The sequence below is a fragment of the Alligator mississippiensis genome, chromosome 10 (assembly GCF_030867095.1).
Source record: "Alligator mississippiensis isolate rAllMis1 chromosome 10, rAllMis1, whole genome shotgun sequence".
In the NCBI taxonomy this organism is placed as follows: Eukaryota; Metazoa; Chordata; order Crocodylia; family Alligatoridae; genus Alligator; species Alligator mississippiensis.
Genome location: NC_081833.1, coordinates 26507903 through 26522358, shown reverse-complemented (window position 1 = coordinate 26522358; position 14456 = coordinate 26507903). Strand labels below are relative to the sequence as shown.

The 14456-nt window shown below is 45.4% G+C and overlaps 1 protein-coding gene across 4 annotated transcripts in view; it reads left to right on the top strand.

Moving 5' to 3' along the window:
- The window catches only part of AP1B1 (adaptor related protein complex 1 subunit beta 1), a 56142-nt gene that overhangs the window by 9445 nt on the left and 32241 nt on the right, over nt 1–14456 (top strand). For 3 of the 4 annotated variants that reach the window (XM_014593615.3, XM_014593616.3, XM_014593612.3), the window contains exons 2-5: nt 5347–5409; nt 8176–8281; nt 9863–9998; nt 11094–11339. In XM_014593615.3, coding sequence (XP_014449101.1) covers nt 5373–5409; nt 8176–8281; nt 9863–9998; nt 11094–11339 — 525 coding nt within the window. In that variant the 5' untranslated portion in view covers nt 5347–5372. Of the gene's footprint in view, nt 1–5346; nt 5410–6139; nt 6250–8175; nt 8282–9862; nt 9999–11093; nt 11340–14456 lie in introns of those variants that run through there. The other variant, XM_059713584.1, reaches the window with a different exon arrangement.

Genomic DNA, 14456 nt, shown 5'->3' with positions numbered 1-14456 from the left:
CAGGAGCTTGTCCCTGCTTTTGACTCCACTTCCTAGTGTCATTGGCGTTCACTATCTCTACTGCCACCCAGAGACGCATGTAGCAAGATAAGAGGCTGTTGTTGTGGGGGCCATTCTCCCTAGTGCTCAGTAGATGGACTCCCTCCCGAAAAGTTCCTCCTGCTGTTCAGAAGGAAGGGGTCATGTTCCTGTGAGCAACTCCTCAGTGGTTGGGGGACATAGTGGCTGGCTAACTTTGAGAGCTTTCTGGTGATTGAAAGGACTCTGCTTACCAGAAGCAGTTTCCTCCATGGCCTGGTGGGAAAGCGAGTGGAAACAACTTAGTGCACATCATGAGAAGCTTAGCCTCTGGGACACTGTGCTAAATCTGTTCCTAGCATAGACCCATTCACGTCTGTGCCACCTCCATCAGGTAGGTATACATCTGGCTCATTATCAGCTTCCTGAGTGCACTGGCAAGCTTTGTGTGCAGTCAAGCAAGAGCATCATGTACTGTCCCTGCCTTCAGCGGGGGTGAGGACTGGAAAATGGCAAATTTTATCCAGTTGCATGCAGAATCCTAGTATAAAAGGCTAAACAACCTTGTGTTTGCCCTACAGAGACTGAAATCCGGGGAGGGGGGCGGACAGAATGTGAGCCCTGTTCCAGTCTTGGCTAGTATAGTCGGTTACAAAAATCTGCTGGAACTGTGCAACTGTTCTGGTTACCTCCTGGGATTTGGATAGTTTTGGAGACTAGTGTGTTGACGGTGAAAGCTTTAACCAAATGGGTGTAGCTTTTCTTCTCTTCCCACTCAAACCTTTAACTACTTGGTAGAGTGTAGCTATTCTTTTACCTGGCTTAGCCTTTGGTGACTTAGCTCAGTAGAGCTTTAGATCATTCCTCAGCAACTTTTTTTCCATTGTCTTTGGGTGGGAAAGAGATGGAAATCATTTCCCCCTCCCCATCCCTTTCGAAGCAACACAGGTCAGGAAGGGCCTAGTTGTAATTTGATAGTACTAGGAGCCTTCTTGTATTTTAGGCTGCCCAGGCTTAACCAGTCCCTTCTCCAGAGTGCATACACATGATGCAAGCCAGAGGCTGATAGATGAAATGGCATTCATCACAGATGAAAAATTACTTGGCCAGGCTCACACAGCAACTCAGTGGCAGTCTGGCTTCCCCTTTTTAGTTTTCTAGTTGCATCTAGCATGCTAGGGAAAGGCTTCACAGAGGTTCCTTCTTGCAGCTGGTATACATTTGGAGCCCAAAGACTTTCCTGACTGTCCTCTTATCCACTTTATCAGAAGGCTGAACTGGGCAGTTATAGATTGTTTCAAGACACAGACTTCTCTGGTTGTAGGGCTCTTTACCATTAAACGGTTCATATGACACCTGAGCTTGTGGTTTTGGCAGCTGCTGCTGGCTAGAGAAGCACTGCATAGTTCTGACCATAGCACCTGTGACTTTCTGCTTTGATGTTCGTGTTCCCATACCCTAATACTCCTTAGCAGAGCACAATTCTGCAGTGGGGGCAAACACAGCTTCTGACTTTGTTCTGATCTTATCAGTAGCTTTTGCAGCTTGGGAAGACTTCTTATTTCATTAAGAGGCCAGAGTTATCAGTTGCTCACTAGGGAGGAGGGAGAAGGCTTTAATTGGCATCCTGCCAGCCTGGAGTGGGCACAAGTAGCTTTTCTGCTAGGGCTGGTGTCAGTTTTGACTCTTGATTTACCCATAGACCCTGTTTAAGTGCAGCTGTACAAAGTACAAAAAAATTGTCAGTTCCTTTAGTATTGTCATTTTCCTGCCATAGAAAGTGCCTGTGTGAAACTAGGAGGCAGTCTATTCCCAATATCCATGTCTGCAGAGAAAACCAAAGCAATAATATACCAGTGTGATCTGCTGTTAGAGAAGCAAGGGAAGACTAACGGACCTTGGGTACATGCATAGCCCCTCTTGGGTTTGTTTCAGATGTGAGCTTGAATTGGAAGTGGCGACCTAGCAGTGGTGCTGGAAGTCAGTCTGCTCTCAGAATGCTTGATCCTCATCCGAGTGGGTGTCTAAAGACTGCTGCACAGTCTCAGATACTGACTGAAGAGAAGCCTTGCAAGCCTGTGACTATTTGCATAAGCATTTAGTAACACTTAACATAGGCATCTTCTCCACTGCCTGTCTTCCCTGCTAGGCACTCCTCCAAAACTTGTTGCTGGCTCCTGTCTTTGCACTGTACCCAAGGACTGGGTTTTTTATCATCTACCTTCATTACTGCTATATAAACATCAGTCATGTCCTATTTACTGCCTTACAGAGACAGCAGCTAGGAGCTTAATGCCTCATTACACTTGTCCATCCAGTCTTCCTGGGGTTATAGTGCACAGCATTGCACCTACAGCCCTCTGTGCAGTCACAGATTCTAAACCTCTGAGCTTCTTTTCCAACTGCTGCCAGACACCGAGCTACTGGCCGTGCTTATTTCGACTCTTGGAGGAACTGGCCATGTCTCATGTTGATAGCAAAACTAAGGTAGGCTCCACTGCAGAAGTAGGGAGCTGAGAGCAAGGCCACAACGGCTGATCCTAGTTTATTTTTGGATACTTCCCAAAACCAGGTCTTGCACCTTTTCCTTGCAGTATTTGTCCTGCTTTTGCCAAGGTTCAAGTGTAATACACTGATGTAGGAGCTGTAGGCTGAAGTATAAGAAGGAATAGCCTGGTTGGGACTGCTTCAGAAATCTGGTTTTGGTGCCATGAAGTTCAGGGGGCCTGTAAAGAACAGGGATGGGTTGTTCCTCTTGTTGGTGGGGACTATGGGGAATAGGAGCAGAAACAGGATATGTGTGGATTGCAAATGCTGAAAAGCCCAGAGACCAGAAATCAAAAGAGGGGAGGAGACCTGCTGGTGCAGCTGATAGACCCAAATGAAAACATTTCAGGTGCTTGGCCACACAGGCCATTCTCTGTTGTAAATTTAGGATGATAAAGTAAGTCTTTTTGTAAGCATTGCATGATAAAGCAGTATAAATCTGGGAGGGTTACAGCAAATCCTTCCTTTTGTTGGCTGCAAGGAACAGGAGATCTGCAGTGAGGTGCAGGAGGATGCTGCAGCATAACTTGGTAGCTTGTGTCACCACTTTAACTGATAAGGGGTAACTGGTTCCTTGGTAGCCTAGGGAAGAAGACACTGAACATATAATTTTGTTTCCCTTTCTTTCTCTTCCTAGAAAGAGAAGACTGGAGTGCTATGAAACCAGAACACTCAGGGTCATGGGGCTTCTGGCTTTTCAGAAGGACTGAGGAGCTGGTGTCTGGCATACCAAACAAGAAAGGATGCCTTGTGACAATTGTTTCTTAATATTCCTTATTGCAGTTCTTCACCTTCTGTCCCCAACCCCCAGAAAAGCCAGCATCTACTACCCAGGCCATTCTTACCCATGTCAGTCACTAGCCATCTTGTTTCTGTGTTCCTGTCAATCAGGACATCTGTTTTGTTGCTAGCCCTGCCTCTTGGCTGCTGCATCTTGTTTTGATCCCTGGCTTTCATTGCCACCTACAAAATAGGGGTGATTCTTAGCTGCCTCATGTGGCAATGGAGATTTAAATGTACTAACACCTGGAGATGTATGCATTCCTCTAGAATGGATGCCACTGCATAACTTCAGAGGATTTACTAGTCCGTTCAAAATGGGGAGGGAGGAGGCTATAGCAGCTGCCTCTTGCTTAGAGGAAAGCACTTTCCACTGTAATATATAACTCTCATCTGGTTTTGTTTCCTCCACTTCTAAATCAACTAGTCTAATTTCACTGTAGCAGTTTGTTTCTAGCTAGCACAGAATTGCAGTGTTAGGTTTTCCAAGGCTGAAGCTACTCTTAATACTGAAGCATACTTAGTATACTTTTAAAGTCTCCCTCCTGGGGTCAAGCCTGGTTTGATGGTGCCCTTCTCACATTCTGCTCTTCTAGGTTGTTGACAGGGCCTAGAAATGAATATGCTTCTATGATTTAAATCCTAACTAAAAGAAGGACATGTTAAGTAATCGCAAAAAGACAATCTGGAACCACGTAGCTCACCACCTCTAAAAGGCTGCCCATTTCGTATTGGTTGAACTCCTTCAGAGTGCCAGGGGTGCCAGCCTGGTGCTCATTTATTTGATATATAAAAATCCCAGGGCCTGAAACACTTGATAGCTTTTAAAGTTTTCAAGAGGTATTGCTTGAAAGGTTAGTGGCTCTCACAGATGCATTTAATAGGGAAGATTTATGCACTCTGAGCTAAGATTATCCTGTATACATTTACCGCAGAAATTCCATAATGGGATTCCATAGAAATTGCTGTCAGCAGTTTGGCTTTTTTTGCTTGGTTCCTCTCTTTCTTCTCAGAACTGTTTCCTGTGTAGAGTGGTGGAGGATTTAGTGTCCTGTTTCTTCCGCCCCAGCGGCATTACTCAATCTAGCGCTTGTGACCTCCTTGGCAGGGTGCTGGGTACTTGCTAATTCTGTATCACTTTTCTGGAGGTGGGAAGTGAATTGGTTGTGAAATACCTCACCGAAAAGGGGACCCTTTTCAATTTAGGATCTGAACTAGGGGGGAAAAAAACTTTCAGCCTTGGACAAGGAAATGAGTGGTTCACAAGGAAACTTGATTGATTGATCTCCCCCCTCTTTCCCCCCCCCCCCCTTTACTATGAACAGGCTAGTTGACTAATTTCCCATCAAGCTTGCAAGGCAGCAGTCTCTTATTTTTCTTCCCAAAAGCCCTGTGTTCCTGGAAGGAGCATTAGAAACCAGCATTTTCACATGCCCTCAGACCAAACGAAAGAAAAGCAATGGAGCTTTCTTGCCTGTTGAGCCTGTCTCTGAAATGGGTGGAGGCTGCCTTTGAGAGCAGATGGAGAGTTCCACTTCTCTGATTCGCCATGTTTCTGCTGGGATGTACCCTGTTTTCAGTTAGACCAGAGCTGGTACCAAGTGAAGGGCTGAGCTGCCTCCTCCACCATCGTCACTCCTAGGAACAACATAACTGTTGGGTGACATGGGTGCGGGAGCAGTGTCAGAGCAGTGATTTCTTAAATCCACTACTAACCAGTGCTGCTGCAGAACTGCCAGCATAGACCAGGCAGGAGAAAGTGGCACTACTTTGCCTACACATGCCCTCCCTAGGGGAGGGAATATGCTGCAGCCTTCCTCATTTCAAACTCTTGTGACAGTTAAGCACACAGGCAGACCGTGTGGGTTTCCTTGTTGCCTTTCCTGTGAAAGAGCTGAATCTCCCCCACGCTTTGTTTTTCATCCCTGGGCTTCCTCTGCTGTTGCAAATTCAGCAGAAAGGCCAGGGTGTAAACCTTCTCTCCGTCTCCTCTCTTTGCAGAGACGCACTGCAAAACAGGGACCAAAATGACGGACTCCAAGTACTTCACTACTACAAAGAAAGGTAACTGTGTGGGGCTTCTCATGCTTTCAATGGTGTCTCCTTGTTCTTTCAGTTCATCTCCCTGATGATGCCCTTGTCTAAGTTTTGGTACAAGTTCTGTTCCCCTCCACAGGAAACTGTTGGTGTGACTTGGTTCCAGAGCTTTGCTGAGCCCTGCGGTAGTACCCTGTCCTGCTGGCTGCTAGAGGTCCAGATGCAGGAAGAATTTTTTTTTTTTAATTATTTTATTTGCTGCGTTTACTAATCAACCTTAGTAGCTGCATGGTGTTAATAGGGAGGGGGAAGATAAACTGTTTAATGGCTTTTGAAGCTTTTTTTTTTTTTTTTTTTCTTCCTTAGTTACAGAGCTTAAGCTAGCAGCATGGATGCTTTCAGTCAGAACACTCTGCCCTCCAGTTTGCTAAACTGGCAGAGGAGCCCTGTGGATGCAGATGTTGTTGGTAATCTACTCTGTAACTGCAGAAGGAACCACCCATTGATTAGGCTTCCAAAAACTGGATAGACTGAGGATGTAGCTGCCAGACTTCTGTATGGCAAAGGCATTTTGCCCAGGCTCTGCTGCCTGTGCATGAACTGAGACCAGCCTTTTAACGGTCTCTCTCTATCAATTTCAGCAGCATGGTAACACCCATTGTTGCAGCTGTCAGACTGGCCTCTTCCCTTGGTGCACTTGAATAGCTTAATAACTAGAACTAGGAGGGTGGTATGGCGAGGAGAAAAGTCCTGGCAGGGCCTAGAACTTCTACTGATTGCTGAACCAGCAATGGAAGTCAGAAGAAAAAAATCAGCTCTTTAAATCCTACACTGAAGAAGCTGCCAGACCAAGGAAATGATGAATAGGTGTGTGGTACCTTGGTGATCAATCTGCTTTACTAGAGACTATTTACCTTTGATCAGTGAGGTTGGAAAGCTGATTAAGATCAGGGGTTTGGGTAACTGTAATCCCAGTAACTAGCATACTAACAGCTGTGAAAGCCCTCTGCTCTGCTGCTTATACAGCATGACTGTAGCATACTCTTCTGGTGCTGTGGTCTTAATCACACAGGCATTTATAGCCACATGTGCTACTGCTAAATTCTGATTTAGCGAGGGAGTTGGTCCTCAACACTTGCATTGCTGAGCCTGTGGGCACAGTGAATTTTATCTAGCTCCTATTCTCAGTCTTTGTTTTCCGCCCCCACCATTTCCAGGCTGGATGTTTGGCCCAATCTAAAGATGGGCCATTGTCCATACCAGGCCACGAAGCAGCTCATGGTGCTGACAGGCTGGGTTGAATGATTGAAACTTGGGATTGTTTTACAGTTGCTGTTGCTGCATTTCAATTGGTGCCAGTGTTGCTTTGAGCACAGACCGCCAGTCCAAGATTAGTCTATAGATCAGCAACTGGACCATTGTCCTTGCCTTGTGGTAACTCAAATCTTCACTGCTTAAACTGCTAGGAAAGCATGAACAGCTGCCTAATTAAACACTGGCAACCACCCCTTGCCTAATTTTGGGATTAATTTTGGTTTTTTTCTTTTGGGAAAGGCACATTTGTTGCTGTTGCGATTCTGTTACTAGAACAAGAGAGAGGAGTAAGTGATAACTATAGCTGAGGCTCTGGATTGAGTTTGCATTCATAACTTGCAAATGCTGATCAGACCTTTTGCAGGAGATGAGGGGTTTGGTAGCCATTTGGTTAAGAGGTCCAGCCTCTCCTAGCTGCTGGAATAGTGGAGGATACTGGGATCCCTTCCACAGTGCTGTCCAGCTGGCAGGTTCAGCTAGCTAGTGCTTCCTTCCCCTGGCCTCATTTGGAGGGTGCATTAATAACCACTACTAGCAGTGCAGCGTGTGAGTTCTCATTATAAATAACATGCCCCTTCTTGCCACCCCTCCATGGTTCAGAACTCTGCTTTCTGCTTCATGGATTTTTTTCATGTCTTGCTAGGAGCCAGCCATGAGCTGGTTAAGCTTTCTGACTGCACACATCCATTTCCCCTTTTGGATAACTAGTGTAGTGCTGTTTCCAACTTGAAGAGCTCTTTGTTTCTCTAGTACTCTTCATTCAGAGATATTGGGTAATGATGCTTTGATGTCACTTCAGCTGGTGAAGTAGAGGCTGTGGCATCTTGAAGTGTCCCTTTGACTGGGTTCCCTTGAAGGCCCAGGTTAACAGTGCTATTTGTTCTTTGTCCCCACTTGAACCAAGGGGTTGTCACATTAGGTCAGTGGTTGGCAACTTTTTACATGCTATAGATAAGAAACAACCCATCTTCAGTCTGAGGACTGGCAGGCTGTGGTGTCTCATGGCAGGGGTTGGGAGGGGTGCAGCTTTGTCCATTCTGGGTTTAGGCAAAGTCTCTCACTGCTGCCACTTCTCCCTGCTCCCTAATTGTGGTGAGAACACTGCTTCCAGCCAGGTTGAGCAGCTAGAAGCTGTTTGTGCTGTTGCTGCTCCTCTCCCCCCTCCTTTGCCCTGTCATCTCATGATTGTGGCATGAGTGTAGCTGGAAGCTGCCCAACTGTAGCACAGCTCCCTACCAGCTGAAAGCTGTGCCTATGCTGAAGCTCCGGGGAGAGGGAAGCAGCAGCAGCAGCACAGGTGCAGCTTCTAGGTGCTCAGTCCTGCACAAGCAAAGCCCTCCAGCTCTGCAAGCCAAATCCCATTGTCCCCTGGGCCATATGTTGTTGACCCTTACTTTGTAGGTAGTAGAAGCAGAGCAACTGATTGGTAAAAGGAACAGTTTGTGGCAGGGAGCATTAATGCTGCTCTTTCTTCTCCAGGAGAGATATTTGAACTGAAGGCAGAATTAAACAGCGACAAGAAGGAGAAGAAGAAAGAGGCAGTGAAGAAAGTGATTGCCTCCATGACTGTTGGGAAAGATGTCAGGTGTGCAGCTTAACAAAATGGAAGTGTTGTTCTTAATTGACAGAGCAAGTGCCCAAATGAAACCTGGCTGTGAGGAATGCCTTGACACCTTTAATGGCTGCTGAGGCCCAGGACCTGCTCCTAATACATAGTAAACTAGCAAATTGCAGCAGCTCATGTAAACAGGTCTGAGCAGCAAAGTTGCTTGGACTGACTGCACATTGCCTCTAGGAGAGCCCTGGGGTCAGCCTCCCATTCCTTTAATGGAAGGTTTGTGTTGCTTCTGTGGAATGGTTATCCCATTGTTTTGCACAAGGATGATGTGAATTCTTGTATCTGCAGTCTCTGCTATGAAAGGCAAGTGTGTAAAGGCAAGCAGTCCAGTGGCAAGCAGGCTTGACTTGCCTTCCATAGTAATCTAACTAAAGGAGTCTTGGGCTGTCTTCCAGGCTATATGCTTTTCCCCTTCCTGCCCTCTTTTCCCCTAATTTAAACTCCAAAAATGCAAAGAAACCCCTTTTTGTTAGAGGATTGATCTAATTTCAGTGACAATCTTGTTATTGCTGAGCCCAGAACACAAGAGAAAACTAAGCTCTTTCACTTTCCTCTCCCTTCCCCTGGCTTAGTCTAATCATACTTTAAATGTCCTCTCCCTCCCTATACAGGCCACTTGCTTGAATAGTTATTGCTGTTGTACCATTCCTATATTAGGAATACATGACTTGAGGCAGTTACTGAGTACTGGCATATTCAATGTTTCTTCAACTAGAAGGTCATTGCAAAAGGTCCCTTGAAAGCACCTAGCACTGCCCATCCTTTAACTGCTGCACACTTCATAAAGGCAGCCAGTATAGTGTGCCCTCTTCTGTTGTCCAGATTGGGGAAGTCACTTCAGTCTCATCTCTTAATTATTCAGTGAGTCAGTAATGGAGCTGTATTTGGAACCAAAGGTGGTGACACCAGCCCAGTGCTCGCAGCACTGATTTGTGGCCTTCTCCATCAGTGTATTCTGGCCATAAAGACCTTGCAAACCAGGACAAGATAGAGATGGGATGACTTGAACTACTGGATGAAGGGCTCCAATCATGCCACTCTTCCTTGAGCCTGAAATGCTGCTTGTTTTTCTCTCTATTTTCTTTCTTTCTCACTGTGTACAGATGCATGTGTCTGTAGCCTGAGACTGATCCTAATGAGCCATCAGAGTGTTACTATCATAAGATGCTTAATTAATAGTTTCTTAAAATAGAGTTAACTTGCTGCTGCTGAGCTGGTCTGTGAGTAGTTAGTTTATATGCAGGGAAGGCAAAGCCTTTAAAGCTTTATATAGATGCTCTGCCTTTAAAGCGTGTGTGTTTGAAATTAAGTTTCTAAAACATATAAATGTGTATATATATTTATATTTTTTTGAAAACTTAATTTCAAACATTTCTACATCTTAAACGGAGATTGTGCTTGCTGTGTTGAGTCCTTTGTGGAAGATGCAACTCCACAGGCACCTTCATGCCATAGAGGTGAAAGGTTATGCACACCAAGTAACTTTCCCTCTTGCTCCCCTGTCCTGGTAACATTCGCTGTAGTGATGCTGGTGCTCTTGTCTTTCAGCGCACTCTTTCCAGATGTGGTGAACTGTATGCAAACTGATAACCTTGAGCTTAAGAAGCTGGTCTATCTCTACCTGATGAATTATGCCAAAAGTCAGCCAGACATGGCCATTATGGCTGTCAACACATTTGTGAAGGTGAGATGGGAAGATTGTTTATAGAGACTTGTATGGTGGGAGGGCTAGAGCTTGACTTGCCTTGTATTTTCAGGGCTGAACTAATTCAGCAAACAGACCTGACAGGCTATCAGTAAGAAATTGCCATTGATTTCAATGCTGCTGTTCCAGGAAAAGTGGCAAAATCTCCATCCAGTTTATGGATGGGTAACCCTTTGGTCCATCTGCTGTATCCAGGAGCTTAATCCTGACTTGGCATAAGTTTAGACTTCTTCACAGAGGCCTGCCCCTCGCTCATTCTTGTCCTGCCCTTCTTTTGCTCTGCCATGGGAAGCTGACAGAATAACGTGCCACTTGTTCAGAATTCCTTGGTGTCAATTAAGCTGACTTGCTTGGCTTCCCTTCTCAGTGTAGCAAATAATCAGCAATTCATTCCATTAGGTTTTAAACACTGGCAAAGGAGATATGTTTGGCCTTCATTTGAGCTCTGAATAAGAGTTGTGTTTTGCTGATATTAAGAAGGGGGAAGTTGTGAAGTGTGCAGCTTTGAGCCTCTTTGACTAGTATGTATCCAGTGCCAGTCACATTTGAATTTGCCAGTCTGCAGTCAAGGCCTTGATCCTTCTTAATTATAATCTTTCTTATAGTAGCCTGAGGCTGGAGAAAGAATGGATTGGGAACAAAGATCCTGCCAAAGCAGCATATGAAATGGCTTTGCATTTGCTACTTCAGGGTATTTTAGCTTCTTCAATACACTAGAGTAAGACTGACTTACAGCTAAATAAAATTGCTGTACTTGGCAACAAGGCAGAAGGAACTTGGGCACTTGGCACTGGTAAAACCTAATTGCTGATGGCAGATGTCCTGAGAACAATACTAAAACCCAAATTGATGGCATTAAAAGATTAATCTTCTGTCCAGGCTTTCCAGCTCAGTACCATACTGAAGCACCTCCAATAAATTGCCTGATCTTAAGAGTATGCCCAGCAGTTCTGGTATTCAGGTCACTTCCAATTTTGGTGTCTGAAGATGGATTTAAGTTTATCAAACTTGGTCTGAAAACTGTGGCCCGAAGTGAAGTGGCTGGAATCTAACATCCCTTTTTGATTCTTGTAGGATTGTGAAGACCCAAACCCCCTGATCCGGGCTCTGGCTGTGCGAACGATGGGCTGCATCCGAGTGGATAAGATAACAGAGTATCTCTGTGAGCCTCTGAGGAAGTGTCTGAAGGATGAGGACCCCTATGTGCGCAAGACAGCTGCAGTCTGTGTGGCAAAGCTTCATGACATCAATGCACAGCTGGTGGAGGACCAAGGCTTCCTGGATACGTTAAAAGACCTCATCTCAGACTCCAACCCTATGGTGATCATTCTTGTTGGCTTTTGCTGCTCTGTGCTGTCCTCTGTTCCTTCCCCTCCTCAACTGTATTGTATGCAGGCAGTGGCTGTCCCCTGCTATTCATCCCTCTGCTGCTAATCCAAGCATAAACCTTTGCTTGGGTCTGTGTGCGTTCATCACTTTAACCAGGGATGCTTTGGGAAATCCTGCAGAACATCTTGAATGAGAAATCTTGAATGGCTTTTCCAGTGCCACTGTACACACAAGGGAGACTTCCTTTGGACTCTCTTATCACTTGGCTTTAGTCCTTCTTCCTCCTAACCTGTCTTGTTGCTTACTAGACTGCACTATTTAGTGCCTGCCTCTTGAGTGCTCTGTAGGTCATGACAATTGTCCTTGTAATTGCCACCTGCCTGACTGCTTTTAGATGGAGCCTTCCTTTGATCTCTGCAGTGCACTGTAAAGAGGCAGTTGTTATCCTTGCATGGTGAGAACTTTTGCTTGTTGAAAGTAACTAGAGAACTGTGGAGGAAGGAGCCTAATGTTTCGGCATGAGTTACTGGCTTAATTTCCTACACTAGCAAAGGGATGGACTAGACATGAGAGGACACAATTCTTCATTGCAAAGTGTATTTTGGCTTCATTTTGGGCAAACATTGAACTTGCTCTGTACTAGGGAGACTTGAGAGACGTGGCTTGGGGATCTGCTTAAGCTGCTTCTGGGGTAGTCCGTGGAAACTTGTGACCCACACTGCAGGAGCAGTTCTGGTGCCAGTCCATTTACATTAGTTCTCTGTCCTCCTTGACCAACTTGGAGTAAGTGGCTATGAATGACAGTGCCCAGCAAATAAGGAGCAATATTGGTACTGTCTGCCTGAAACCCTTTTATAGAGTGGCTACAGTGCCACCAAGCAAGAAAAGAACTTAATCTTACAGCTCTTCTACACAAGACAACTGCCTGGAATAACTGTTCCATGCAAAATGCCTTCAGAGCATTCCCTTGCTGCAGAAGAGCTAGTTTGCTTTTTAAACTTGCACCCTAGTTCATTTTGCAGTAAGCTTTCCAGGGAAATGAGCCTTTAGGAGCATTCTTGTAAGAACTATGGTTAGATTGCCAGTCAAGTTCATTGCAAGCCCTTCCCTCTTCCTGCTGGCTGGCTTCTGTCTTGTACATGAAATCGTCAGCCTAGTGGCTTCCCAGATGCCTCATGGGAGCCCTGGAGTCTCCTCTGCATATCCTCACTGGGAAAAGGAGTAGCAGGGATGTGCTTACCCTAGAATCAAGTGCCCCTTACTTTGTAAGGATTTAGTTGTCAATAAGATTCCAAGCACTGTCATCTTGATGCTTGTGTGAAACCAAGATCTATTGGTTTTCTATTCTGGAGGTTGTTCTATAGCTATAGAGAGTTAGGGGGGATTGTAACTGGGACACCAGCCATGGGTGCTGACTGAGGGAGTGGCAGCTCTTGCAAGAAATAATCCTAGCATAAAAATATAGGTTACATTTCAACAGTTACATTGGGAGTCCAGTAGCTCTTGGTTCACAAAGTGCTTGGACGTTAGGGTACCAGTAGAGATGGCCTAGATTGCATATGGCAGAAATGCGTTTCCAACTTTGTTACTGGGTCAGTCTAGCTCTTCATCTCTTTGGAACAAGCCACATTGTATGTGACTTAAGGTGTGACTTTTTTGAGACCTTTAAAATCCCTGCTCTGTTTGAGAGAGTTCTGTAGTCAGTGCTGTACCGTATTCTGTATAGGGATGGGTTTTAAATAGCCAAAACTTCTCTCCCTCTCCTTCCTGCATGCCAATTAACAGCTGTCCTATACACCAGCGGTGGCTGCACTTTAATAGAGCATGTGTAGCGATGGTGAGTGCCTTGTGACCGTTGTGAGGGGAGGGAAAGTATGGCAATATAATCACCCCAGAATGAAAGACTTGTGTAACATCTGTTTAGTGTTTCCTTCTGCAGCAGAGACTTGATGGTTCAGCCGTAAGCCTTCTGTGAGGAGAGAGCCACAGTCTGACACTGGTGCAGAGCTCTGACAGCTGGCCCTTGGGCACTTTTGTACTCAGTGCTACCTCTTCCCTCCTGGTCTACCAGGAGTACTACTTTGCCTAGTGAAGTTCCAAAGAGGAACAAGCCTGCACAGTTCCTCCAAACCCCCATGTACCAAAGGGGTTGTCGTGGCACTGAGTCAAGGGGCAGTCTTGTACATGTTAGATAATACTATGTTTGCTTGGATCCTAGGCATAGATGAGTTCCTCTGTTTTCCCTACAAGAATAAATGAGCAAATGAGTTTGGTAATCTGTTACCAACCCTGTCTCTAGAACAATGCTCTTGCCAAAATCCAGCTCTGCTGCCAGCCAGGATTTGGAGATGGCTAAATCTCCTTTGTAGTGATTTGAATAACCTTGCTAGAGTAGACTGGTAGAAGTCTATAGCATCTAAATGCTATGTAGTTGGAGACTCATTTTTCTCTGGACTCTCCACCTTATTGAATATAAAACTCTGACTTGACAAAATAACTCAGCCTGTTGCCCACCATCTCTCCTGTTCCTCTACTGCCTTTCCAATCTTGTGGTCTGGCCAGTCTAGCTTCTGTCTCTAGGTTTCCACAGCAATGGGCAGATAGTTACAGAACCATAAATAATCTCTTTTGAAGCTATGAAAGAAGGCTGCTGCTGTCAGACCCTGAATAATGGACACTGCCATTTGCCAAGTCGTAGGGTGAAGGACTGTCTGAATTCATCTTAACTTTAGTGGTGCATATGTTTAATATTTTAAGATGTTGTTATTGCGTAGGCAATGGGACCAAGCTAACGGTAATTAATCTTGTCTCTTGTATGTTAACTTGTGTGATTTTCAGCTCAGCACTGTTGAGAGAGGAGTTGGCCCCCAAATGTCACTCTGGTGCTGAGCGTGGTGTTGATTGCAAGCCTTTAGTGTCCTGTTACAGGGAAGTGGTAGTAGGCAGAATCTGAGCAACCTGGGCCCATCTGAAATGACCAGCTTTTCATTTCATAGGCATTAGGGGCTGGAAGGGACATCATGAGATCAAGTCCAGCCCCCCTGCCAGAGGCAGGAAGTCTGCAGGGATCAAATGGTCCCAGCAAGATAAACATCCAAATGCCTTTTG